This window comes from Rhea pennata, chromosome 5 (genome assembly GCF_028389875.1).
Source record: "Rhea pennata isolate bPtePen1 chromosome 5, bPtePen1.pri, whole genome shotgun sequence".
NCBI classification, from domain to species: Eukaryota; Metazoa; Chordata; class Aves; order Rheiformes; family Rheidae; genus Rhea; species Rhea pennata.
In genome coordinates, this window is record NC_084667.1 from 44,760,652 (window position 1) to 44,784,456 (window position 23,805).

At 52.2% G+C, this 23,805-nt stretch overlaps 1 protein-coding gene across 1 annotated transcript in view; it reads right to left on the reverse strand.

Moving 5' to 3' along the window:
* The window catches only part of LOC134141443 (ATPase family AAA domain-containing protein 2-like), a 29,529-nt gene that overhangs the window by 4,554 nt on the left and 1,170 nt on the right, over window positions 1-23,805 (reverse strand). Inside the window, exons 2-21 of the mRNA XM_062577676.1 lie at window positions 19,393-19,528; window positions 18,133-18,242; window positions 17,409-17,537; window positions 11,741-11,867; window positions 11,520-11,624; window positions 11,336-11,393; window positions 10,306-10,453; window positions 9,957-10,072; window positions 9,163-9,337; window positions 8,773-8,861; window positions 8,324-8,483; window positions 7,874-7,964; window positions 7,090-7,404; window positions 6,528-6,654; window positions 6,000-6,183; window positions 4,715-4,900; window positions 4,280-4,415; window positions 3,989-4,132; window positions 3,020-3,129; window positions 2,296-2,424 (exon numbers count right to left, since the gene is read on the reverse strand). Coding sequence (XP_062433660.1) covers window positions 2,296-2,424; window positions 3,020-3,129; window positions 3,989-4,132; window positions 4,280-4,415; window positions 4,715-4,900; window positions 6,000-6,183; window positions 6,528-6,654; window positions 7,090-7,404; window positions 7,874-7,964; window positions 8,324-8,483; window positions 8,773-8,861; window positions 9,163-9,337; window positions 9,957-10,072; window positions 10,306-10,453; window positions 11,336-11,393; window positions 11,520-11,624; window positions 11,741-11,867; window positions 17,409-17,537; window positions 18,133-18,242; window positions 19,393-19,528 — 2,775 coding nt within the window. The remainder of the gene's footprint in view (window positions 1-2,295; window positions 2,425-3,019; window positions 3,130-3,988; window positions 4,133-4,279; window positions 4,416-4,714; window positions 4,901-5,999; window positions 6,184-6,527; window positions 6,655-7,089; window positions 7,405-7,873; window positions 7,965-8,323; window positions 8,484-8,772; window positions 8,862-9,162; window positions 9,338-9,956; window positions 10,073-10,305; window positions 10,454-11,335; window positions 11,394-11,519; window positions 11,625-11,740; window positions 11,868-17,408; window positions 17,538-18,132; window positions 18,243-19,392; window positions 19,529-23,805) is intronic.

Here is a 23,805-nt window from a genome sequence, read left to right on the forward strand (position 1 = left end):
AAGATGCAGGAGTTACCATTGCTCCAAGCTGACTTCTTGTGCTGCAGTGCCAGACACAAGACTTTAAAGCAATGCAGCGAACACACTGATCTCAAGAGATTATGAACACGTACATAATAATATCTCTGGAATAACAGGAAGGGAGGTGCCAGGGGCGGGCAGGGCGCTGGGACAGGCCTCGTGCGCAGCGGCAGGTGTGTGGAACCTGCCGCGACGTGAGCGGGTCCGAACAGTGATAGGGTGCACGTGCACGGCTCGTGTTCATGTGCGTGTGCGTAGAGGAGCATTGATAGCAAAGGTGCTGAGCCTGTGGTGGGCGGGCATCGGGAGGCAACGAGCAGGAGGGCTCTGGGGCTCTGGGGAACAGCAGCGCCCTGGGCCGGAGCAGCGCAGCAGCAAGGCGAGGCGGCGCAGTGGCGGCGGAGAGCACCGGCGCCGGGCGGTGAGACGTCGGGCGCGGGGCCGCTGCGCGGAGCCGAGAGCACGAGCAGGTGCGGCGGATGCAGGGGTGCGGGGGCAGCCGGGCAGACTCGCAGCCTCAGCAGGGCTCAGGGGCGCTTCCCGCCGCGAGGACAGTTCCCGGTGTGGAGCGCAGCTGCCGGCGGCGCTGGGAATCGCGTCGGGGCGGGGCGGGTCCGGGGCGGGCGGGAGTGGGCGCCGGGGAGCCAGGGGCTGGCGTGCCGCGGCTCGGCTCGGCTCGGCTCGGCTCGGCTGGAGAGTGCGTGAGCGCTGAGTGGTGCCTATCGGGCGGGCAGAGGAGAGCTGCCGGCGGCGGTGGGGGTGGGCAGCAGGCAGCACGGCGGCCTGAGAGGTGCCCGGGCGCGGGGCGCCCTGAGCCCAGCCAAAAGGCCACTGTCTGGGGAAAAAGTTTTCCTCCACAACGCTTCCTGGAGGTTTGTTTTCATTCTCTGAGAATCCCCAGAGGCGCGAGCAGATCCAAAGAATAATAACCTCTGAGCTGCCTTGCAAGGTTGCCTAATAGACAAGGGAATAGACAGTAGCACAGGTGACGCCAGAAATACCGCCCGTCACCGTTTGGCCAAAGATGATCAAGCTCTCTGTTGCTTTCTGTTGGGAGAGGCACTGCGATTACTTGGAAGACGTCCAGATGTGTGTAGGTCCAAAGGCACTGACAACCGTTGGTCTCCTAAAAATGCCAGGCACGAGACTTTAAGGCAAGGCACGCGGGAAAGGAAGGCTGAACACACCGCTCGCAACAGATCATGTACGTATTATGCACAGTGTGCATGGAACAACAACATCAAGAAATAGCCAGCAAGACCGCTTGAAAGGATTTATATGAGCTTTCTTAATATAGTCGAGCTATATATGTTATATATACACATGGATATGCTTCTATTAGATGTACAAGCTCTCTTTACTGAATTGAATTATGCCCGGATGACAAAACAGCAAATAACGACAAAGAGTGGCAGAGTGGGAGCACCTTTCCTGTTACTGAGCACGGGAGAAGTTTTCAATCTCTTCCTTCATCTCCTAAAAAAAAGACAAAGCCAAATAATAATCACCAGCTGAACAAAGGCTAACTTGCTATAAGCTGGAATAGAACCATAAAAATCCGGTAGCTGGCTGCTTTATATAAAACAAGAGGCTCTGTAGATGCCTACAAGTGTTGGTTGGTTGGCGCTACTTAGGAAGCACACGTGCTCTACCCATCGCAATGTCTTTTATCAGCTCTAGCTTTAAAGTTATCCTCAGGTGTGCTAAACAGAGCAGGAGAGCAAGCCAGTATGAATTAGTATCAGCAGGGCTTTTAAGAAGTGGGAAGAGGGAGATTGCTGCTGAGAAGCCACACCAACTAGCCGCTGCGAAAGGTCCTCCAAAGGTGCCGCTGGGGCCATTCCCTGGAAACGTCTGCTTCTCCAGGCAGCTCAGAAGCCCTCAGAGAACAGCCAGAAATTCCCTTCCCAAGCTAAAAGCAGCCCTCAGACGAGAGGAGAAGGGCCGTTTGCAGGACATGGCCTCCCTGACTCCAAATACTCGCCCAGGGGCACAACCAGAGCAGAGCACCCGTCCTCGCGCTTTCTCCAGTGTGGAAGAGAGAAATGGGTTTGTGGCCCTTGAATCTCAAGACCTATCTCAGCTGCCTATCTCAGCTGCCTCAAGGCTGGGCGTGCCTGATGGTGCCCAGTACCTTCCTGACAGATGTCAGCAATTCGTGTGTAACCCAGACTCCGAAGCAGGAAAGAGCTGAGTAGTGAATAAGCAGGATATCCACAGGGCACACGGAAGAAGAGCAGAACAGTGACAGGAAATGCTGTGTACACAAAGTACCTCTATTAACCGCGTTTTGTCATCGTCTTGCCGATGGCGGTAAACGCACTGGCTGAGCACCAGGTGTAGTTTTTCAAGGTGGCGGATGTTGCAGTCCCTTGTTGCCTTGCCAGCGACATTCAGCAGGTGCTGAAGGAAAACGAGAGACCGTTCAAGCTTACATTAGCATGAGATCTTCTGGATAGGCTCTCGATGCGTTGAGGCACAGCACCACAGCTCACATTCTCCTTTCTTGTATCACTAAATACAAAAGGAGTGACACGTCCAAGAACTGACTGAATATCGCAGGAGAGTTCCCTGGAGGAAATGAGCTCCTTTGTCCTACTTGGGAGAAGAAGCAAGGCTTCAGTTTCAGCTAGCATTGTGTTGCTCCTCAGGCTATCACCTCCACGATCCTAACTGCCGGTGAACTTCTCTGAGAAGAGCGGGAACTGCCATGGCCCGTTTTCTAGTAAAGGCCGGCGGCTGCCACAGCAAAGCCCCTCTTGTCTTGGATGAGTTTCTGTGGCCGCAGTGCAGGGCCCTGTGAAGTGCATCCTTTGAAGAGAGGCCACAGAGCCTCTCTAGAAAGAGGGCTGCCAGCTGGCAGGGGAGCCTCCTCAGGTGCTTCTGCCTCCCCGTTAGCTGAATGTTGCCCATGCCTGCAGTTCCGCTGGCAGAACAGAGAGCTCAAGGGTTGGCAGCAGAGAGGGAAGCAGAGGAAGGTCAGTGAGCTGCAACCTACCCAGAGACAGATGCTGGCCTCCGTCTCAGCACGCGGTGAACATTTCCGCCTCTTCTCTGCTAGGCTCTCTGAGGGTGATGTGCTCCTCCTTCGCTTTTGTCTGCAGGCAGCTGCACAGACATAATAGAAAAAGCAAGCCAGAGCATTACCCAAGCAGTTCAGTCTTCAAACTCTAGCATCGTCATCTTACTTGGTGCACAAGGAAAATGGCGAGAGGGACTGAGGTACCACTGTGCTGGCTCACTACACACGTGTGTCGAGGGAGAGAGGGCAGGCAGCAAGTGAAGGGGATCGACTTGCTATTAGAATTGAAAAACACAAGAACAAATTTGACGCCCAGAAGAATCCCCTGCAAGCGTCTGTGCACAGAGCAGCCCGTAGACCGCGGGCACGAGTGCAAAGCAAGCTCGTAAGCTCAGGTGGCTTCCTCTCTTCTCACGGGAACTAAAAGAGCTGAGAAGCAGAAAAGCCTCTGGAGACAAGCTCTCCTTCCCCTCCGTTCCAAAGGCAGAGGTTGCCAAAAGCCTCACCGACAGTCAGCGATTACTTGGCTTGGGGGTGGTGGGCAGGAAGGCAAGAGGGAGAGGAAGAGGAAAAGGAAGCAAAAGCAAAGGAAAAATCCCAACCGTTTCCTATTACAGTATGAACTGGTGGAGTGTTCAGCAGTTGATCTAAACAACACATTGCATTTGGGGATTTAGCCGTTCCAGGGCCATCGAGGCCAGTGTTTTACAGGGTGAACCAAGCTCTGTGGCCAGGCTTCATTTCATAAGCATGCTGAGTGAACATCCTGGGGACTGACCTCACATGCCAAGCCTAATTTGGAAATGGAATGCCTCTGGCATAAAGCCGCCGGCATCACCAAATCCGGGTATGCCATGACAAGAGGGAAGATATCAACGTCACTGGCACCTTATCCAAAATAGGGAGGGGGAAAAAAAGAAAGGAAAGAAGAGGAAAGGAACTTGCCAGCAGAGAGGGGTGTACTGGAATCTCCAGGCACCGCTGGCCGTGTCTCATCCCCTTGCTCCTCAAGCTGCCTCTCTTCCCCCTCTGTCAGCAGTCGAGGCTCAGGTGGTAATGGCACAAGCCGGACTTCCAGTGCCTGACAAGCTTCGGTCAACCAGAAAAGGTTAGCCAAGTGATGGTACTCGGACGCAAGCAGAGTGAACATTCATGCCAGGAAATCTATTGCCAAAGCACATGCCGAATGGCTGCTAAGCTACACACAGCAAAGCTGTGTTTGTAGAATAGCCTCACCTGCTTTCTTTGGTGGCACCGCAGGCTTAGCAGCTTGCTGGACAAGCAAGTCCTCAAAAAACTTTCTGCCTTCCTCCTCGCTAGGTGACTGGACATTGAAAACTTCTCCATAAATCTCAGAAAACAATGCTTGTACCTGAGGTGGGAGGAGAAAAGGCAGTGCAGCCATAAGGCTGCCCCCCCCACACCCCCCTTTCGTCCAGATTAGTGTTCTGCTCCCAAAAGATCAATCCCTTTCTGAGTGAAGCTGAGGAATGCTTTGAAGAAGGGAGAGACTAGAACATGTTTGCTTCTTGGCCTTAAAGGCGTGGGTCTGCCGGGCGATTTAGGGCACCTTCTTTAGGGAACACTTCTAGGATTAAAGCTCCCTGAAGCGACGCTAGGTTCCAGTGAACATGTGACTGACAAAAGCTGGAAAAGCAGTGAGAGAAATACCTCTTCCGGGAGATCTGCATGGCAGACATCCGATGTAGCGAGCAACAGCACTGGAGCATATGCTGGAATGTGCTCTAGTAATGTTGTGAGCGTAGCTCTCAAGGTGACTCCAGCAGCCTCCCACCAGGCATGGATATGTGGAATATAAATGATGCTCGGTGCTGTCCGCTGGGCTTCCCAGATCAACTAGTAGAAAGGAAGTTTGGGAGAAGGCTGCTGAACCAGGTAGCAGAGGCTACTAATGAACAACAGTGTATCAGTCAAAATTGCCTCCCAAATCAGAGGGCACAAAGACAAAGTGTCCAAAGCAGCCACCAAGAACAAGGTAACGTTTCTGCCTGGACCCAGATCCTTGGACGTGGCTACACAGCCAGAGGCAGACCTCGGTCTGTGCCTGATTTCCCAACTGCTTAGATGTCAGGTAACTTCCCCAGAGCCTCGTCGCTCGGTGTGAGTGGCAGTGTGCTTGAAAAAGCAGACCCAGCCGTTCAGCAGGGTCCCACATTAGCCTGTGGCCGCTGCTACACCACTCGGTTTCCAGTTGTATCCCAGCCAGAGTGGAGCACAGGCAAAACACACATGGGCCTGCGTGAAATGGTGAGCGCAGAGCCTGTGAAAGCAGCCTGGCTATCGTTCTGAATTTCAAAGTTCAGCGCATAAGAGGCAAGCAACGTTCAGCCGGTCGGAAAGGCTCTCTCGCTCACAGCTGGCCGTCTCATAGCCAGGGGATCCTTCAGACCAGATTGCTTGCTCTGTGCTGTCAATAATTACCCAACGACAAAGAATGCTCATAGTTACCGGCAAGCGTATTCTCATCTCTTCCCTGTGGTGTGATGAGAGAAAAGAAACGCTTTTCTTTGCCCCCAGACCTGGGTTGCATTTCAGTATTATAACGAAGGAGGCTAGAGAAAGGGCCCGACGTGCAGTCAGGCTGATGCAGAGGCACCTCCTGGGAGCTACAGAGTCCGAAGAGGCGAGGGAAGCAACTCGGGAGGGCCCACTGTCATCAGCAGCAGCTCTTGCCACAAAGAGGGGTTTGTCAAGAGCATCTTGGAGCTCCCTGAGCTGCTAGCAACGTCCTTACCGTTTAACTTGGAATGGAAAAGATGCCCATGCACAACGTCCTCCTTCTCTGTTGTTCAGCGTACAAGAAAAGTGGTCTTTGGGCGCAAAATGAACGCCACAGAAAGCGGAGGAAAGCCAGGCCACCTCCATTAACGCCAGGAAGCCTGCCTGCTTTCCCTGAGTCTATTCAAACCTGTGAGATTGCAGAGAGAAGACGTACCTGTGTGCATCTTTCTTCGGGTGAGGTGCTGCAAGCAAAGAGAGCGGGCAGGTCCAGCACATGAACCGGAAACCTCTCCAGCGCGTGTATTAGTGCAGGCGCCAGGTGAGAACTTTGCCCGTATCCGGGCTCTCCAGCAATTAAGAACCTGGGCCTGTGACATGCTGGCTGGCAACAAGCATTGCTAGGAGCATAACTGCAACACAAGAAGTTTGCAAAGAAAGTGATCAGTCAAGAGACAGCATGCATGAAATCCGCGTGCCCTAATCAGCATGCCTGTGGATGTCTTTGGTGGAGGAAAAGGAGGCTGACTCCTTCAGTATGATCGGCTGGAGCTACTCGCTTTCTTACAGCTGTAGCACCTAGTAGCACCTCTGTGCTTCCTTCTTGCAGTTTTTGATACAAAAACACGCTGGACTAACTCTTCTTTCCTCCCTGATCTAACACCCTTCCCACTTGCAAGCGCCACGACAGTTTGGAAAGCCCCAGCAATCAGAAGAATTTCAGTCAAAGGACTCGGACAGTTACCTGCTACAGCTAAGGAAGGTATGCTCTTGCTGGCCAGGCCGTGGATGAAACGGCTCATCTTCAAGACCAGAAGGTGACTCCTCATCACTGTCCATGCAGGCATTTTCTAAGAAATGATTGGTACCATGAGAAGGCGAGAGAGGCTTGTTAACTTTCCCAAAGAGTCTGCAACCCTCTCTCGCGCTAAGACAGCTTCTAAGGGAGAGCCGAAACCCCGGGCCTTGTATTTCTTCATCGGAGGGGCACACACAGAATGCCATTTCCGAAGCCTTCAGTCTCTACAAAGCTCTCCTCAGTGTCTTTGCGCAAGCTATGTTTTGCTAGCGGTGAAAGCTCCTTTCCTCCTTGGAAACAGGCAAGCTGATGCTGACAACCTTCAGAAACGCGATGCTTGAGTGGAGAACACACAGTTCTCTACGGTGAAGTGGGAGGAGTTCCCAGCTCTCCCCTCTCTACCGCTCAATTTCACCTCACCCTGACTGAAAGGTTTCTTCCTGTTGTTGCACAAACTAGCACTGTTTGCTTTGGGAGAGTTCTACGGCAGGGAATGTTATGGGCCCACCTGGCTGTCGGTCCTTCTTGAGTGCAAGCGCTGCGTGGGGAAACACCCTCTGCACGCCTTTTAGGAGCCTCTCCAGCGTGTTCTGAAGCAGTGGCTTGGAAATGGGTGACAGTGGTTGTCCAGGGGAAGCCACAGCCCTCTGTGAAGCTGGTGCAGTCTTCCGCATAGCCACGAGAAAGTCTGTTGCTGTGATTTCAATGGCAGCAACATCGATCTGCAGCTTCTGACTGCTTGTGTAGATCTGGGGATAGCGTCGATGCAAAGCGCAGAGGGCAGCTTCAGCGCAGAGGGACTGAATGTCAGCCCCACAGTATCCTAACCAACAAGAGCAGAATCAAAAGGTATGTCAGTCTCAGGCACCAGAAGGGAGTCCTGGACAGGCTTTGCAAAGGGATGCCCCCCAAGTCTTTGCATGTGCTGCAAAGGGGAAGAGTTTCATGGGCAGTGGAAGAAGACTTCCTGCCCTGCACAGGAGATCCGTGATGGGGAACTTGCATTATGGGAGGCACAGTGCCCTACAGCCTGTGCACTGGAAGTGGCCTCTGAGCCAGACTTAGCTCCTGAGGAAGATGCCCCCCAGACCATGGACCCTTCTGTGTTCTGAGAGACAAAGAAAGGGAAGCAGACGGAAGCATCCCACTCTGACAGCAACGAACAAGTCATGCCGCCTGGCCCACGGGTGAATTCTGAGGGAAGGCACGAGAGCTTGGGTACTGCCTGGCACAAGTTCAGACACTGTCAGGACCCAGGCACAGGCGGGAACTGGGTATGTTTTTCATCTTACCGACGCATTTCTCAGCAAGCTCATCAAGCAGCGCGTCCGGTGGCTTAGGGCTCCAGTCTCTCGTGTGGATCTGGAAAATCTCTTTGCGAGCCTACAGCCCAGAGGATTACGTGTTGCTTTCTCGGAAACCTCTTTCTCAAAAACAAAGCAAACAACGCACGGTACCCCCACCCCCCCACACACCACCACCACACACAAACGCCCAAGTTTTCCCCAAAAGCTTTCCCAAGTGGAGAACTGAGAACAAGGAGGCAACTTCAGAAGGCAAGTGCCTAGGTGGACTCGCTAACTAAGCAAAGAGCAAGCACCTGGGGAAGGAAGAACGGGCAGGTGTGCAGCACGTATACCACTTCTTTCCTTCCTCACTCTCGGAGATGCTCTGTGGTAACCTGGTTTTCTTGTCAAGCAAGGCTTTGCCCCAGCAGCAGGAAGGTTGACTGAACAGCCTACCTCTTTGTTTGGCCGGGTGAAAAGGAGCTCCCTGTCAAAGCGTCCAGGCCTTCGTAAAGCAGGATCCAGGGAGTCTGGCCTGTTGGTGGCTCCAATGACCACGATCTCTCCTCTGCTGTCTAAGCCATCCATAAGTGCCAGGAGCGTTGTGACAAGAGAACTAACAAAAAAATGTTCTTTGGATTCCCTGGTTTAGTACAGAGCTGCTGATTAGCAAAAGGACTCATGGTAAGACAGAAAAACTGCAGCAAGGTCTCGAGAGAGACCTTGTCCGGACACCAAGCTTAGTGACCTGATTTCGACTCTTGTCTTTAAAATCCTATGAAGCTCTCTGTCATTGTACTCGAGGAGTTCAGAGTGTGTGTGTGTGTGTGTGTGTGTGTGTGTGTCATATACAGGGAAGTGGGTGATGAAGCGGATTACGTGGAAATGGAAGAAAGAGGAAGTACCTGTGAATCTGGTCTTGGCGACTGGAGCGCGCAGGGGCGAGACCATCGATCTCATCGAAGAAAATAATCGAAGGCCGCATCTCATAGGCCTGGAAGAGAAGTACAGGTGCAGGCGTATTGCCGTATGTGAAACACGGCACTACTCAGCGAGAAAAGGCAGCGTAAACATTATGGCTGCAAAGGCACAGACACTGTGCTGGACCCAGCATCTGCAAGATTTCCTGCCCCTCAGGCAAAGCAGGACGGCAAGGGAAAAGGAAACACTGATGTTCCCTTTTCAACAGGAGACCCTGCCAAACTGCCCAAGAGGCCAAGTTCTCCTGGAAGACATCCTCCGCGGAAAAGTAGAGGTCCAACTCTGACCCAGCCTGTTGCGCATTGCTTCCATACCTGCTGAAATAATGAGCGCAGCTGTCGCTCGGATTCTCCTACCCATTGACTGAGGCAGTCGGCACCTTTTCTCATGAAGAACGCTATTTGCTTGTCTCCCTGCCTACATTCGTTTGCGAGCGCTCGAGCCACCAGTGTCTTTCCAGTGCCTGGTGGGCCATAGAACAGACAGCCTCTGCAACATGAAGAAGAGAGATTTATGTAGCCCCAACAGAAACATGGAAAAGTGCCTGTGACAACCGCCGTAGCGGAAGCAAAGCAGCCTTCCCTCCTAAGCAAAACGCTTCCCATGTTCGACAGCAGCAAGAGCTGCAGTGCGAGGAAAGTCCAAAGAGGTGCAAGTGTTCCTAAGAGGCAAGATTTGAGAGGAAAGCCTGTCTTTCTCCTTGCAAAAGCTTGAAGCTCTTAGACTGTGCCTCCCAGAACCTGTGGGCAACTGCTGCGGAGGAAGCCTGAAGCTGGGAGACCAGAAAAGGTCTTCTGTGTCTCCACACCCTGCTGAAAACATCAGCTGGAAAAGAGAATTCCTATGAACAAAGAAGCCAAACATCTGAAGATCTGCAATGCCTTTAAAGGTGTGGAAGGGGAAGGATTAAAAGTCACGTTTCAGCATCCTGCGAGTTAAGCTTTGTTGGCCAAGAACACATAAAGCTAACTATTACGTCGTGAGATACTGCCCCTCCGAAAGAAAGCCCCCCCAAAACAAAAACAAAAGAGAAAGAAGAAGAATACTTTTTATGTTAGAAAGCATATCGTAACAGTTAGCTCTGCAGTTGCAGTGCACTCTCTGTTACCTGGGGGGCCGGATTTGGAATCTCTCAAAGAATTCTGGGTAAAGCAGTGGAAACAGGACCATCTCCTTCAAGGCTGAAATGTGGTGAGAGAGACCACCCACACCATCAAAGCGTACCTAAAGAGACAGGCAAGAGAAGACATGTCAGAGGTGAGAGAAAGCTGCGTGCTAGGACAAAAGGCTTCCTTTTGAATTTATCCTATGCCAGCAAAAAGGAAAGGTTGAGGACGATCTGGAAGTTCCCTGAGAGAAGACCGTAAAGCCCAGGAGCTGTCGACAGCACAGGAGGGGAGCTTTTTCCTGACCCCTGGAAAAGTCCCCACCGGCACCATGAGTTACCCACTCCTTACCGAACTCTCAGTGTGCACTGGATCAGCTTCCGGCGGGGTGGTTCCAGTCTTCCTTCCATCCACGTGCTTTCCCTTGAATTCATCTTTCCCAGAGTTTAGGGGAAGACACCTGATGTGAACGGAGGAGAAAGAGAAAGGGGCTTTCCACCTGAACATGCAGTTAGCAGGACTGCTGTGGTTTTCATATTGGCAAGTGAGTGTGGAAGCACTTAGACACTGGCATAAGCTTCCCAAACTGTCAAATATTGGCGTTCACTATCCAAGCATGAAGAAGGGCAGGTGGACAGTTTTGTACTTCACGATGAAACTGTCTAATGACAGTTTGTGGAAGGGGATTCTGGCTTCAAGTGTAGAACAGAGGAATTGCAGATACCCAATCGCAGCCGGGACATCCTCAATCATCTCATCGCTGGCCCCCAAATCCTGCCTTTTTAAAAGCTGTTGGCTCATGAAAGTTATCTTTCTTCCCAAAGGAAAAGCCTTGCTCCCTCTAGACTCTCCAGCTGTCACAGCTACAGTGCTGCGATTTTCTCTTCATGACCATGAATCTTAAAATCTTTTGGGGCATTACTCAGTGATGGGAGTGGCACCACTATGGATCCCTGAGAACTGTCACTATCCATACACCAACCGGTTTGTTCTTTTGCAGCACAGGCTTCGTGACCAAGCACGGGTAGATGCAGCCCTTTGCTTGACAGGAGAAGATGGGCCTGAAGAAATGAAAAGCAGCAGTGAGCACGCACACCGGCCAAGAACTGCAAGGTGCACAGGCTACAGGCATCTCAATCACAAAGGGAGAGTTTTCCCTGCAGAATGAAGGCAAGGAATTTAAATGAAAGCACTCTCTCTCTCTCTCTCTCTGTGTGTGTGTGTGTGTGTGTGTGCTGGAGCAAGGGGATATGTCTTTTCGTTCAGCAGCTTCTAGCCCACTATACACAAGAAATCAGCTCTTCCGAAAAACTGTGCATGGAACCTACTTCCCAGTGGATCCTGGAAGTATACGACAGTCTTCCTGCGTCGAAGGTTATACCTCTTGCAGGGATCTTTGCCATCTTCCCCTTCTCGGCCTTCACCTTCTTGTGTTGCCCCTATAATTAAAGGACCTAGATAGAACTTCTTATTTGTCTGTGTGCGTACAGCTTTTCATTCCACAACCTCTATCCCACTTGCACACAAGAAATTAGCCCTTCAGAGAGGCTCCGCATATAGCCTACCTTCCAGTGGGGCTTGAGTGTCTTCAGCTGTTTGCCTGAGGTCAGATGGCTTTGGAGTATCCTTGCCATCATCCTCTTCTGGCTCTTCATCGTCTTCTGAGGACACTAGAATTATAGTACCAAGGCATAATTTCTTGTTTGTCTCTGCGTATGCACATCTCATTCAAGAGCATGTACCCTCCCCCACCCTGAAGCACAAGGAATCAGCCCTTCTGACAAACGGTGCACGTAACCCACGTTGCAAAGGCTCTTGATACTGAACAGCAGTGTTCCTGGGCCGAAGGTCATACTCCCAGTGAGCATCTTGGCCAGCTTCCCCTTCTTGGTGTCCACTGGCCTGTGATGGCCCTACAATTACAGAACCGAGATACAAATTCTGATTGCGCTGTGTGTACCTACATTTTCCTCTAACATCTTCTATCCCCGTTGTGCACAAGCAACTAGCCCTTCCGAGAAACTGTGCCCATAACCTACTTTCCAGTGGAGCTTGATAGCGTTCAGCGGGCTTCCTTTCTCTCACGCTGTAGCGTGCCTAAAGGGAGCAAAGATTCAGGTTCTTTTAGACCACGGTACGCTTTGGAGGAAGTTCTTTGAGCTGAGTGAAAAGTGCAATGGCATCATCGTGCTGTGTGGAATACATTACTTACTGAAAAAGAGTACGGTAAAGACGTTTTGACTTCTTGTGCAAGCATTCCCTCAGCCTGCCTGAAGTCCCTTCTTCCGCGGGACCTGAGATCAAACAGCAATATGAAGCCCATGTCAACTTTTGTAAGCATGCAAGAGAAGTTCTTTGCTTGAGAAGACATTTCTCAGGCAAAGAAAACTGCTGAAGAGGACAAGGTAAATTCCTCCTCTTCTCAGTCCTCAAAGAGGACTCGGAGAGCCATAGCCGTGGCTGTCTACCTCCAAAACACTCCTGTCAGAGCAGGTTGACTCAACACCAAGGAGCACAAGTATGACAGCGGCAAAGGAGGAGACAGTTACTGGCACAAGGCCCAAAGGTCCTCTGACCGCAGCCAACAAGGGAATACTAACACGGGGGTGGAGGCGCTGCTAGGGAACAAAGATTCTAAACGGGCAAGCTCTGCAATATGGCAACAGTGCCATATTATGGAGGGCTCCCGAGGCCAGTAATTTCCAGCAGCACCAAGGACTTCCCTACAGGCACAGAGGGAATTCCCAGCTTACCGAGTTAGTCCAAATAGCTCTTGCCAACAGGACAAACCGCTCCTCTCCAACGACCTCTTGGGAAGCGGTGCTCCAAACAGCGTCTCGCGCTGTCCCACCGCCTCCTCTCGCCTTCTCCTGCTCACGGCGCAGCTGCTCCTCGAGAGCAGAGCAGAACGGGGCAGGGTAGGGCAGAGCCCCAAGCGAGAGCAGCCCCAAGCACCTGGGCTCAGCTCAGGCTCTCCGGGGCCATATGCGGAGGAGGCAACTGTTGCTGCAATGCGCTGCATGATGCCCCGGCCCATGTCACAGAGGGGCTGCAGGGACTCCTTGACCAACAGGCGCTGCTAAGGTTGGCCCTTGCAAGAGTAACGAGAGCTGGCCCCTCCTCACCGCCCGCTCCCCAAAGGTGCCAGGGGACACGGGGTGCCAAGGAGGGCTTCCCCAGGCTGGGAATCACCTCAAGCATGCCACTCCCACGATGTGATGTCCCCAAATTGGGGTTGCGAGGCTACAGCTGCTCGCAAGCAGAGGCTCTGCTGAGGAAGGAAAGCCTAAGTGAGCGACTGAATGAATAAGAGGAAGACTGGGACTGCACTCACTCAGCCTCTGGGGAGGAAGGGCCAAGTCCTAGCTCTTGCTTCACTAGGTCACAGGCATGGAGATGGCAGGGCCTAGTGAAGGAGCAGAGGAGTTTGCCCTCTCACCCTGAAAACTGTGTAAAGGCAAATCTACCATGAATGTCTCCAGACGGTGTCAAAGCCTGGGAAAATCAAAACCAAAAAGAAAAAGACAACTTACGGGCAAGCCCACGGATCCCAGGAAGGCAGCCCCCTCCGGGTGTCGGGGCCTCAGCACAGCCGCACCAGGCCTGGGCCCGTGGGAGCCGCTTCCCAGCATGCTTTGGGGCCACATGGCCAAGCCGGGGGAGACTTGGCCCCTGCACCCCAGGGAGCCCCAGCCTTCTCTTTCCCCCTGCCCCACAGCAGCCGCCCAAACCTCCTGCCCCACGGGGGCGGTGACTGGGGCTGATTTCTCCCACTGTGGACTCTGGCCTCCATTCCTGAAACTCTGCCGGGGGATTCCCAGCATGGCCCCAAGAAAGCAGCTGCGCAGTCAGCCTCTGCTGTTGCTCTCTGCAGAGGAGGCAGGACTTTCTGCCTGAAGCACTGGCTGAGGCTCTGCGAGCTGCAGATGCTCTGCAGTGGGAAGGAGCAAGTGGGCATGGAGAAGAGGGTGGAGCAGGAACTGTGCACCAAAAGCAGCGCTTCCCTCAACCTCCTCTGGCGCACCAGCATGTGTGTTGACACTTGCTGGTGAGTCGTGGGCACATGTCACCTGGCAGCCAGTTGGACGCTATGGGTTCACCAGGGAATGGCAGGCTGCAGCGCAGCGGCGGGAAGTGAAAGGAGAGGCACCAATTGGTTTCCAGGCACGCCCAGGTTATCTATTTCATCGGCTCCCCAAGCTCCCCAGTGTCTGTGGAGAGTCCAGGCAGAGAGTGTGCAGCGGTTACACCCATTTCAATACCAGCCAGCGCTGTTCCTGAGAGCAGTTCATTGCTCCTGAATAGCCGGCAAGGACTGTCCTGGTTGGTCCGTGTGAAATCTGCAGAGCCACAGTGCTCACAGCAGAGTTTGTCTGCTCAGGGGTATTCCCAAAGCTCTGCAGATGCAGGAGCCAAAGGGAGTCCTGAGAGGACCATGGAGACTTTGCCTGAGTGCCAGGCAAAAGTGAGCCGTCCATCTGTCCGTCAGATTCCCACAGCACACTGGTGCATGGGATCTTAGCAAATTGCAGTCAGCTCCTGCAGGAGAGTAACTTGGCCCTGCCTGGGGGAGCTCAGCGGAGCCGGCTGGCGGGCAGCAGCGCAGGAACTCCACAGCACTGCCCACTGCCTGCAAGGACACCGCGATGAGTGGCACCAATCAAAGGGGGATCTGGACAGCCAAGTCAAAAATGAGGTGGACTTTGTGTGAGTGGTAAACACGTCCCAAGGCTGCAGGGAAGTTTTGCTAGGGAAGATGGAAGAAGCGATCTCCCAGGCTTCTGAGCTGCTGGTGCCGCTCGCTGGTGGCCCTTACTGCTGAGAGGCTGCACTGTAAGCATGAGAAGTTTCTTGCAGGCCAGCAGACGGAAATGCCCTCCCTTGGTCCCACCGGCGGTGAGGATGGACTGCAGAGAAAGGAAACCCTCTTGGCTGAGGCAGCAGCAGCAGCAGCTGCAGGGCTTGTTTTGTCTGGCCGTGCCAAGTCTGCTGCAGCCAGCAACTGGAGCAGGCTGTCAGCAAGGCAGGGCCAGATGTGGAAGAAGCTGTTGTGGCATACTCACTTCCAGAGCATCAAAGGCAGGAAAAGAAAAAGAAAAATCATTTTGCAGGCACATGCGTTGGAACTCTTCCTTCTCAAGGACCTGTGCATGCTCTCCTCCCCAAGATGCAGGAGTTACCATTGCTCCAAGCTGACTTCTTGTGCTGCAGTGCCAGACACAAGACTTTAAAGCAATGCAGCGAACACACTGATCTCAAGAGATTATGAACACGTACATAATAATATCTCTGGAATAACAGGAAGGGAGGTGCCAGGGGCGGGCAGGGCGCTGGGACAGGCCTCGTGCGCAGCGGCAGGTGTGTGGAACCTGCCGCGACGTGAGCGGGTCCGAACAGTGATAGGGTGCACGTGCACGGCTCGTGTTCATGTGCGTGTGCGTAGAGGAGCATTGATAGCAAAGGTGCTGAGCCTGTGGTGGGCGGGCATCGGGAGGCAACGAGCAGGAGGGCTCTGGGGCTCTGGGGAACAGCAGCGCCCTGGGCCGGAGCAGCGCAGCAGCAAGGCGAGGCGGCGCAGTGGCGGCGGAGAGCACCGGCGCCGGGCGGTGAGACGTCGGGCGCGGGGCCGCTGCGCGGAGCCGAGAGCACGAGCAGGTGCGGCGGATGCAGGGGTGCGGGGGCAGCCGGGCAGACTCGCAGCCTCAGCAGGGCTCAGGGGCGCTTCCCGCCGCGAGGACAGTTCCCGGTGTGGAGCGCAGCTGCCGGCGGCGCTGGGAATCGCGTCGGGGCGGGGCGGGTCCGGGGCGGGCGGGAGTGGGCGCCGGGGAGCCAGGGGCTGGCGTGCCGCGGCTCGGCTCGGCTCGGCTCGGCTGGAGAGTGCGTGAGCGCTGAGTGGTGCCTATCGGGCGGGCAGAGGAGAGCTGCCGGCGGCGGTGGGGGTGGGCAGCAGGCAGCACGGCGGCCTGAGAGGTGCCCGGGCGCGGGGCGCCCTGAGCCCAGCCAAAAGGCCACTGTCTGGGGAAAAAGTTTTCCTCCACAACGCTTCCTGGAGGTTTGTTTTCATTCTCTGAGAATCCCCAGAGGCGCGAGCAGATCCAAAGAATAATAACCTCTGAGCTGCCTTGCAAGGTTGCCTAATAGACAAGGGAATAGACAGTAGCACAGGTGACGCCAGAAATACCGCCCGTCACCGTTTGGCCAAAGATGATCAAGCTCTCTGTTGCTTTCTGTTGGGAGAGGCACTGCGATTACTTGGAAGACGTCCAGATGTGTGTAGGTCCAAAGGCACTGACAACCGTTGGTCTCCTAAAAATGCCAGGCACGAGACTTTAAGGCAAGGCACGCGGGAAAGGAAGGCTGAACACACCGCTCGCAACAGATCATGTACGTATTATGCACAGTGTGCATGGAACAACAACATCAAGAAATAGCCAGCAAGACCGCTTGAAAGGATTTATATGAGCTTTATTAATATAGTCGAGCTATATATGTTATATATACACATGGATATGCTTCTATTAGATGTACAAGCTCTCTTTACTGAATTGAATTATGCCCGGATGACAAAACAGCAAATAACGACAAAGAGTGGCAGAGTGGGAGCACCTTTCCTGTTACTGAGCACGGGAGAAGTTTTCAATCTCTTCCTTCATCTCCTAAAAAAAAGACAAAGCCAAATAATAATCACCAGCTGAACAAAGGCTAACTTGCTATAAGCTGGAATAGAACCATAAAAATCCGGTAGCTGGCTGCTTTATATAAAACAAGAGGCTCTGTAGATGCCTACAAGTGTTGGTTGGTTGGCGCTACTTAGGAAGCACACGTGCTCTACCCATCGCAATGTCTTTTATCAGCTCTAGCTTTAAAGTTATCCTCAGGTGTGCTAAACAGAGCAGGAGAGCAAGCCAGTATGAATTAGTATCAGCAGGGCTTTTAAGAAGTGGGAAGAGGGAGATTGCTGCTGAGAAGCCACACCAACTAGCCGCTGCGAAAGGTCCTCCAAAGGTGCCGCTGGGGCCATTCCCTGGAAACGTCTGCTTCTCCAGGCAGCTCAGAAGCCCTCAGAGAACAGCCAGAAATTCCCTTCCCAAGCTAAAAGCAGCCCTCAGACGAGAGGAGAAGGGCCGTTTGCAGGACATGGCCTCCCTGACTCCAAATACTCGCCCAGGGGCACAACCAGAGCAGAGCACCCGTCCTCGCGCTTTCTCCAGTGTGGAAGAGAGAAATGGGTTTGTGGCCCTTGAATCTCAAGACCTATCTCAGCTGCCTATCTCAGCTGCCTCAAGGCTGGGCGTGCCTGATGGTGCCCAGTACCTTCCTGACAGATGTCAGCAATTCGTGTGTAACCCAGACTCCGAAGCAGGAAAGAGCTGAGTAGTGAATAAGCAGGATATCCACAGGGCACACGGAAGAAGAGCAGAACAGTGACAGGAAATGCTGTGTACACAAAGTACCTCTATTAACCGCGTTTTGTCATCGTCTTGCCGATGGCGGTAAACGCACTGGCTGAGCACCAGGTGTAGTTTTTCAAGGTGGCGGATGTTGCAGTCCCTTGTTGCCTTGCCAGCGACATTCAGCAGGTGCTGAAGGAAAACGAGAGACCGTTCAAGCTTACATTAGCATGAGATCTTCTGGATAGGCTCTCGATGCGTTGAGGCACAGCACCACAGCTCACATTCTCCTTTCTTGTATCACTAAATACAAAAGGAGTGACACGTCCAAGAACTGACTGAATATCGCAGGAGAGTTCCCTGGAGGAAATGAGCTCCTTTGTCCTACTTGGGAGAAGAAGCAAGGCTTCAGTTTCAGCTAGCATTGTGTTGCTCCTCAGGCTATCACCTCCACGATCCTAACTGCCGGTGAACTTCTCTGAGAAGAGCGGGAACTGCCATGGCCCGTTTTCTAGTAAAGGCCGGCGGCTGCCACAGCAAAGCCCCTCTTGTCTTGGATGAGTTTCTGTGGCCGCAGTGCAGGGCCCTGTGAAGTGCATCCTTTGAAGAGAGGCCACAGAGCCTCTCTAGAAAGAGGGCTGCCAGCTGGCAGGGGAGCCTCCTCAGGTGCTTCTGCCTCCCCGTTAGCTGAATGTTGCCCATGCCTGCAGTTCCGCTGGCAGAACAGAGAGCTCAAGGGTTGGCAGCAGAGAGGGAAGCAGAGGAAGGTCAGTGAGCTGCAACCTACCCAGAGACAGATGCTGGCCTCCGTCTCAGCACGCGGTGAACATTTCCGCCTCTTCTCTGCTAGGCTCTCTGAGGGTGATGTGCTCCTCCTTCGCTTTTGTCTGCAGGCAGCTGCACAGACATAATAGAAAAAGCAAGCCAGAGCATTACCCAAGCAGTTCAGTCTTCAAACTCTAGCATCGTCATCTTACTTGGTGCACAAGGAAAATGGCGAGAGGGACTGAGGTACCACTGTGCTGGCTCACTACACACGTGTGTCGAGGGAGAGAGGGCAGGCAGCAAGTGAAGGGGATCGACTTGCTATTAGAATTGAAAAACACAAGAACAAATTTGACGCCCAGAAGAATCCCCTGCAAGCGTCTGTGCACAGAGCAGCCCGTAGACCGCGGGCACGAGTGCAAAGCAAGCTCGTAAGCTCAGGTGGCTTCCTCTCTTCTCACGGGAACTAAAAGAGCTGAGAAGCAGAAAAGCCTCTGGAGACAAGCTCTCCTTCCCCTCCGTTCCAAAGGCAGAGGTTGCCAAAAGCCTCACCGACAGTCGGCGATTACTTGGCTTGGGGGTGGTGGGCAGGAAGGCAAGAGGGAGAGGAAGAGGAAAAGGAAGCAAAAGCAAAGGAAAAATCCCAACCGTTTCCTATTACAGTACGAACTGGTGGAGTGTTCAGCAGTTGATCTAAACAACACATTGCATTTGGGGATTTAGCCGTTCCAGGGCCATCGAGGCCAGTGTTTTACAGGGTGAACCAAGCTCTGTGGCCAGGCTTCATTTCATAAGCATGCTGAGTGAACATCCTGGGGACTGACCTCACATGCCAAGCCTAATTTGGAAATGGAATGCCTCTGGCATAAAGCCGCCGGCATCACCAAATCCGGGTATGCCATGACAAGAGGGAAGATATCAACGTCACTGGCACCTTATCCAAAATAGGGAGGGGGAAAAAAAGAAAGGAAAGAAGAGGAAAGGAACTTGCCAGCAGAGAGGGGTGTACTGGAATCTCCAGGCACCGCTGGCCATGTCTCATCCCCTTGCTCCTCAAGCTGCCTCTCTTCCCCCTCTGTCAGCAGTCGAGGCTCAGGTGGTAATGGCACAAGCCGGACTTCCAGTGCCTGACAAGCTTCGGTCAACCAGAAAAGGTTAGCCAAGTGATGGTACTCGGACGCAAGCAGAGTGAACATTCATGCCAGGAAATCTATTGCCAAAGCACATGCCGAATGGCTGCTAAGCTACACACAGCAAAGCTGTGTTTGTAGAATAGCCTCACCTGCTTTCTTTGGTGGCACCGCAGGCTTAGCAGCTTGCTGGACAAGCAAGTCCTCAAAAAACTTTCTGCCTTCCTCCTCGCTAGGTGACTGGACATTGAAAACTTCTCCATAAATCTCAGAAAACAATGCTTGTACCTGAGGTGGGAGGAGAAAAGGCAGTGCAGCCATAAGGTTGCCCCCCCCCACACCCCCCTTTCGTCCAGATTAGTGTTCTGCTCCCAAAAGATCAATCCCTTTCTGAGTGAAGCTGAGGAATGCTTTGAAGAAGGGAGAGACTAGAACATGTTTGCTTCTTGGCCTTAAAGGCGTGGGTCTGCCGGGCGATTTAGGGCACCTTCTTTAGGGAACACTTCTAGGATTAAAGCTCCCTGAAGCGACGCTAGGTTCCAGTGAACATGTGACTGACAAAAGCTGGAAAAGCAGTGAGAGAAATACCTCTTCCGGGAGATCTGCATGGCAGACATCCGATGTAGCGAGCAACAGCACTGGAGCATATGCTGGAATGTGCTCTAGTAATGTTGTGAGCGTAGCTCTCAAGGTGACTCCAGCAGCCTCCCACCAGGCATGGATATGTGGAATATAAATGATGCTCGGTGCTGTCCGCTGGGCTTCCCGGATCAACTAGTAGAAAGGAAGTTTGGGAGAAGGCTGCTGAACCAGGTAGCAGAGGCTACTAATGAACAACAGTGTATCAGTCAAAATTGCCTCCCAAATCAGAGGGCACAAAGACAAAGTGTCCAAAGCAGCCACCAAGAACAAGGTAACGTTTCTGCCTGGACCCAGATCCTTGGACGTGGCTACACAGCCAGAGGCAGACCTCGGTCTGTGCCTGATTTCCCAACTGCTTAGATGTCAGGTAACTTCCCCAGAGCCTCGTCGCTCGGTGTGAGTGGCAGTGTGCTTGAAAAAGCAGACCCAGCCGTTCAGCAGGGTCCCACATTAGCCTGTGGCCGCTGCTACACCACTCGGTTTCCAGTTGTATCCCAGCCAGAGTGGAGCACAGGCAAAACACACATGGGCCTGCGTGAAATGGTGAGCGCAGAGCCTGTGAAAGCAGCCTGGCTATCGTTCTGAATTTCAAAGTTCAGCGCATAAGAGGCAAGCAACGTTCAGCCGGTCGGAAAGGCTCTCTCGCTCACAGCTGGCCGTCTCATAGCCAGGGGATCCTTCAGACCAGATTGCTTGCTCTGTGCTGTCAATAATTACCCAACGACAAAGAATGCTCATAGTTACCGGCAAGCGTATTCTCATCTCTTCCCTGTGGTGTGATGAGAGAAAAGAAACGCTTTTCTTTGCCCCCAGACCTGGGTTGCATTTCAGTATTATAACGAAGGAGGCTAGAGAAAGGGCCCGACGTGCAGTCAGGCTGATGCAGAGGCACCTCCTGGGAGCTACAGAGTCCGAAGAGGCGAGGGAAGCAACTCGGGAGGGCCCACTGTCATCAGCAGCAGCTCTTGCCACAAAGAGGGGTTTGTCAAGAGCATCTTGGAGCTCCCTGAGCTGCTAGCAACGTCCTTACCGTTTAACTTGGAATGGAAAAGATGCCCATGCACAACGTCCTCCTTCTCTGTTGTTCAGCGTACAAGAAAAGTGGTCTTTGGGCGCGAAATGAACGCCACAGAAAGCGGAGGAAAGCCAGGCCACCTCCATTAACGCCAGGAAGCCTGCCTGCTTCCCCTGAGTCTATTCAAACCTGTGAGATTGCAGAGAGAAGACGTACCTGTGTGCATCTTTCTTCGGGTGAGGTGCTGCAAGCAAAGAGAGCGGGCAGGTCCAGCACATGAACCGGAAACCTCTCCAGCGCGTGTATTAGTGCAGGCGCCAGGTGAGAACTTTGCCCGTATCCGGGCTCTCCAGCAATTAAGAACCTGGGCCTGTGACATGCTGGCTGGCAACAAGCATTGCTAGGAGCATAACTGCAACACAAGAAGTTTGCAAAGAAAGTGATCAGTCAAGAGACAGATGTTAAAGATGTCTTTCTTTGTCCAGTACACCCCAGCCGGGTTCTCTTCCCCCACCACGTGAGGCACTTATGGTCAGGATGTCTTGAGCTGAGCAGCCTTGAGGTCTATGCATTGGTCAAATTTATGTGCAAGTGGAAATGGAGATGTGGTCAAGAAGGAGCAGAACAACCCTTCTGGGAAAACAAATGCCATGGGCTCTGAAAGGCCTTAGGTGTAGCTAAGGAAGTGCAAAACATTCTTGTGAGTCCATAGAACTGTAGCATATTTATTTGACTCCTTCATTCAGATTGTTCCATTTTTCTGTCTCCTAGATTGCAAATACAACTAGGTGCTGTCTCCTAGATTGCAAATACAATTTTCACACTTCTTCTTTTTTCTTTTATTTTTTTTTTTTTTTTTTTTTTGCTGTTATCGTGGAATACATCTGCAAATAGCACTGCACTTTTTTCTTTTTTCTTCTTTCTTTTTTCTTTTTCCTTTTTTCCTTTTTTTTTTTTTTTTTTTTTTTTTTTGGCATCCCAGTACTGCAGGACCTTTTCTGGCTCAGGTCAAGGGGCCTAGCATCTGAACCAAGTTCTGCGGGTCAGAGGCTTTCCTGAGCAGCACAATAAGAGAAACTGAGAGAAATTATTGCCCCAGCTGGGACTCCCTAGGCTGACTTCTCCACTGTAGGACTGAATTTCTTTCACATTGCAATATCAAAATATTAATGTAAGATAGTGGCTTAAAGATAGCAAATGAAGACATTCTTTGCAGGGTTTTTATTACACTCTTTTAGCCGGCCGTTCCTCAATTTGCTTCCTCAAACATGAGTCACTACTACATGCCCAATCTGGGAAGGGAGATGACTCCACAAACGCGCATTGTATTTTTTTAGCTGAGAGGAGAGACAACACATTTCTTTGGTCTTGGATCCTTGAAGAATAGCATGCATGAAATCAGCGTGCCCTAATCAGTGTGCCTGTGGTTGTCTTTGGTGGAGGAAAAGGAGGCTGACTCCTTCAGTATGATCAGCTGGAGCTATTCTCCTTGGAAACAGGAAAGCTGATGCTGACAGCCTTCAGGGATGTGAGCAGGGCAGGAGAGTGATTGGGTGCCCAAGCACAGCAGAAGTGCTACTGTCTGGTGAAACAGTTTTCCTTCTCAGCCCTTTCCAGAGTTTGCTCTTGCTTGTCTGAGAATCACTAAAGGCATGAGGAAATGCAAAGAACAATAATCTCTGGGCTACACTGAAGGCTTCTGAAGGAGTTCCTTTGCCTGTATCCACATTCAATCTTTTTGAAACTTTGCCTAATAGACAGTGGAATAGGCAGCAGCTCATGGGAGACAATGTAAGGGTTTGTGATTTTTGTGAGGATCTGCTTCATTAAGGTTATCTGATCAAGGACAAAGGGTAAAGCAATAAAAAAAGACAACACAGAGACCTGAACCTGATAGGCAAGAAATAACAGACAATAGCAAAGACCAAAAGTCTCCTGTCTGTAATTTATTGGCCATTAGGAAATTATAGGTATAGTTTTGAAAAGGGATAACCTGGACTTTGTAACTAAGGATTTTGGGTTGCTCATAGAGGGTTGTGGAAACAAGCAGAACTGATTAAGCAATATGTGGAGGAAGGGATTAGGGAGGAACAAAAAGGGGGAATAGGAAAGAGGGGTGTAAAAGGGACTGGTCATATGTAAGCAGTTGCCAGTTATTATGCTTGTGTGATGGAGCTCTGCAGCTCATCACCACAGTCTATTTTATCTTTCTGTTAAAACCTCTTAACTATCTTCCCATGTAACTTCACTCTGTACCCCATGTGTGAGTGCTGTAAAGTCTAGGTGCCAGCAACTGGAGAGATATGAGTGAGTGAATTTTGGGCCAGTAACTGGAGTCAGATCTGAGGCGGTGGTGGCCCCTGTGACTGTGATGCCAGTAACTGAGGTGAGAGAGGGTCTCAAGTGCTCAGGGCTCATATTGCAGATGTATCATTCAGGCCAGCTAGGTGAAGAAGGGTGGTGAGCAGAATGAGGATCTCAGTGTCAGTGGCTGGTACTAGACCACATTTCATAGCACCCATGTGCCTGGGCACCAGCTGCTGAAGGGACCACAGTGTTTTTGTGTTTTCCCCTAACCTGGTGTGCCTTGGGGTGTGTATTCTCCAGCAAACTCCAAGCTGGACTAACCATTGAGCAAGAAGCTCAGTCTAGGTAGGGATATTAGAGGGACAGAGGGCTCAGCTTTGCTACTGACTGAGCCTGCACATAGGAGAGCAGCAGCTGCATCCATCAGCCTGGGACAGAAAGATTTCCCAGGCTCACTGGGCTGGGCTCCAGTGACCAGGCAGGAGGGATCCCTGGTTCCCAGAGCCTGCTGGGGCAGTAACTCTACAACATCCTTTAACACGCTGGTTATGCTAATTGTGGGTTTTTCTTTCATTTACTTACCAATTCTGCTGTGAAACCT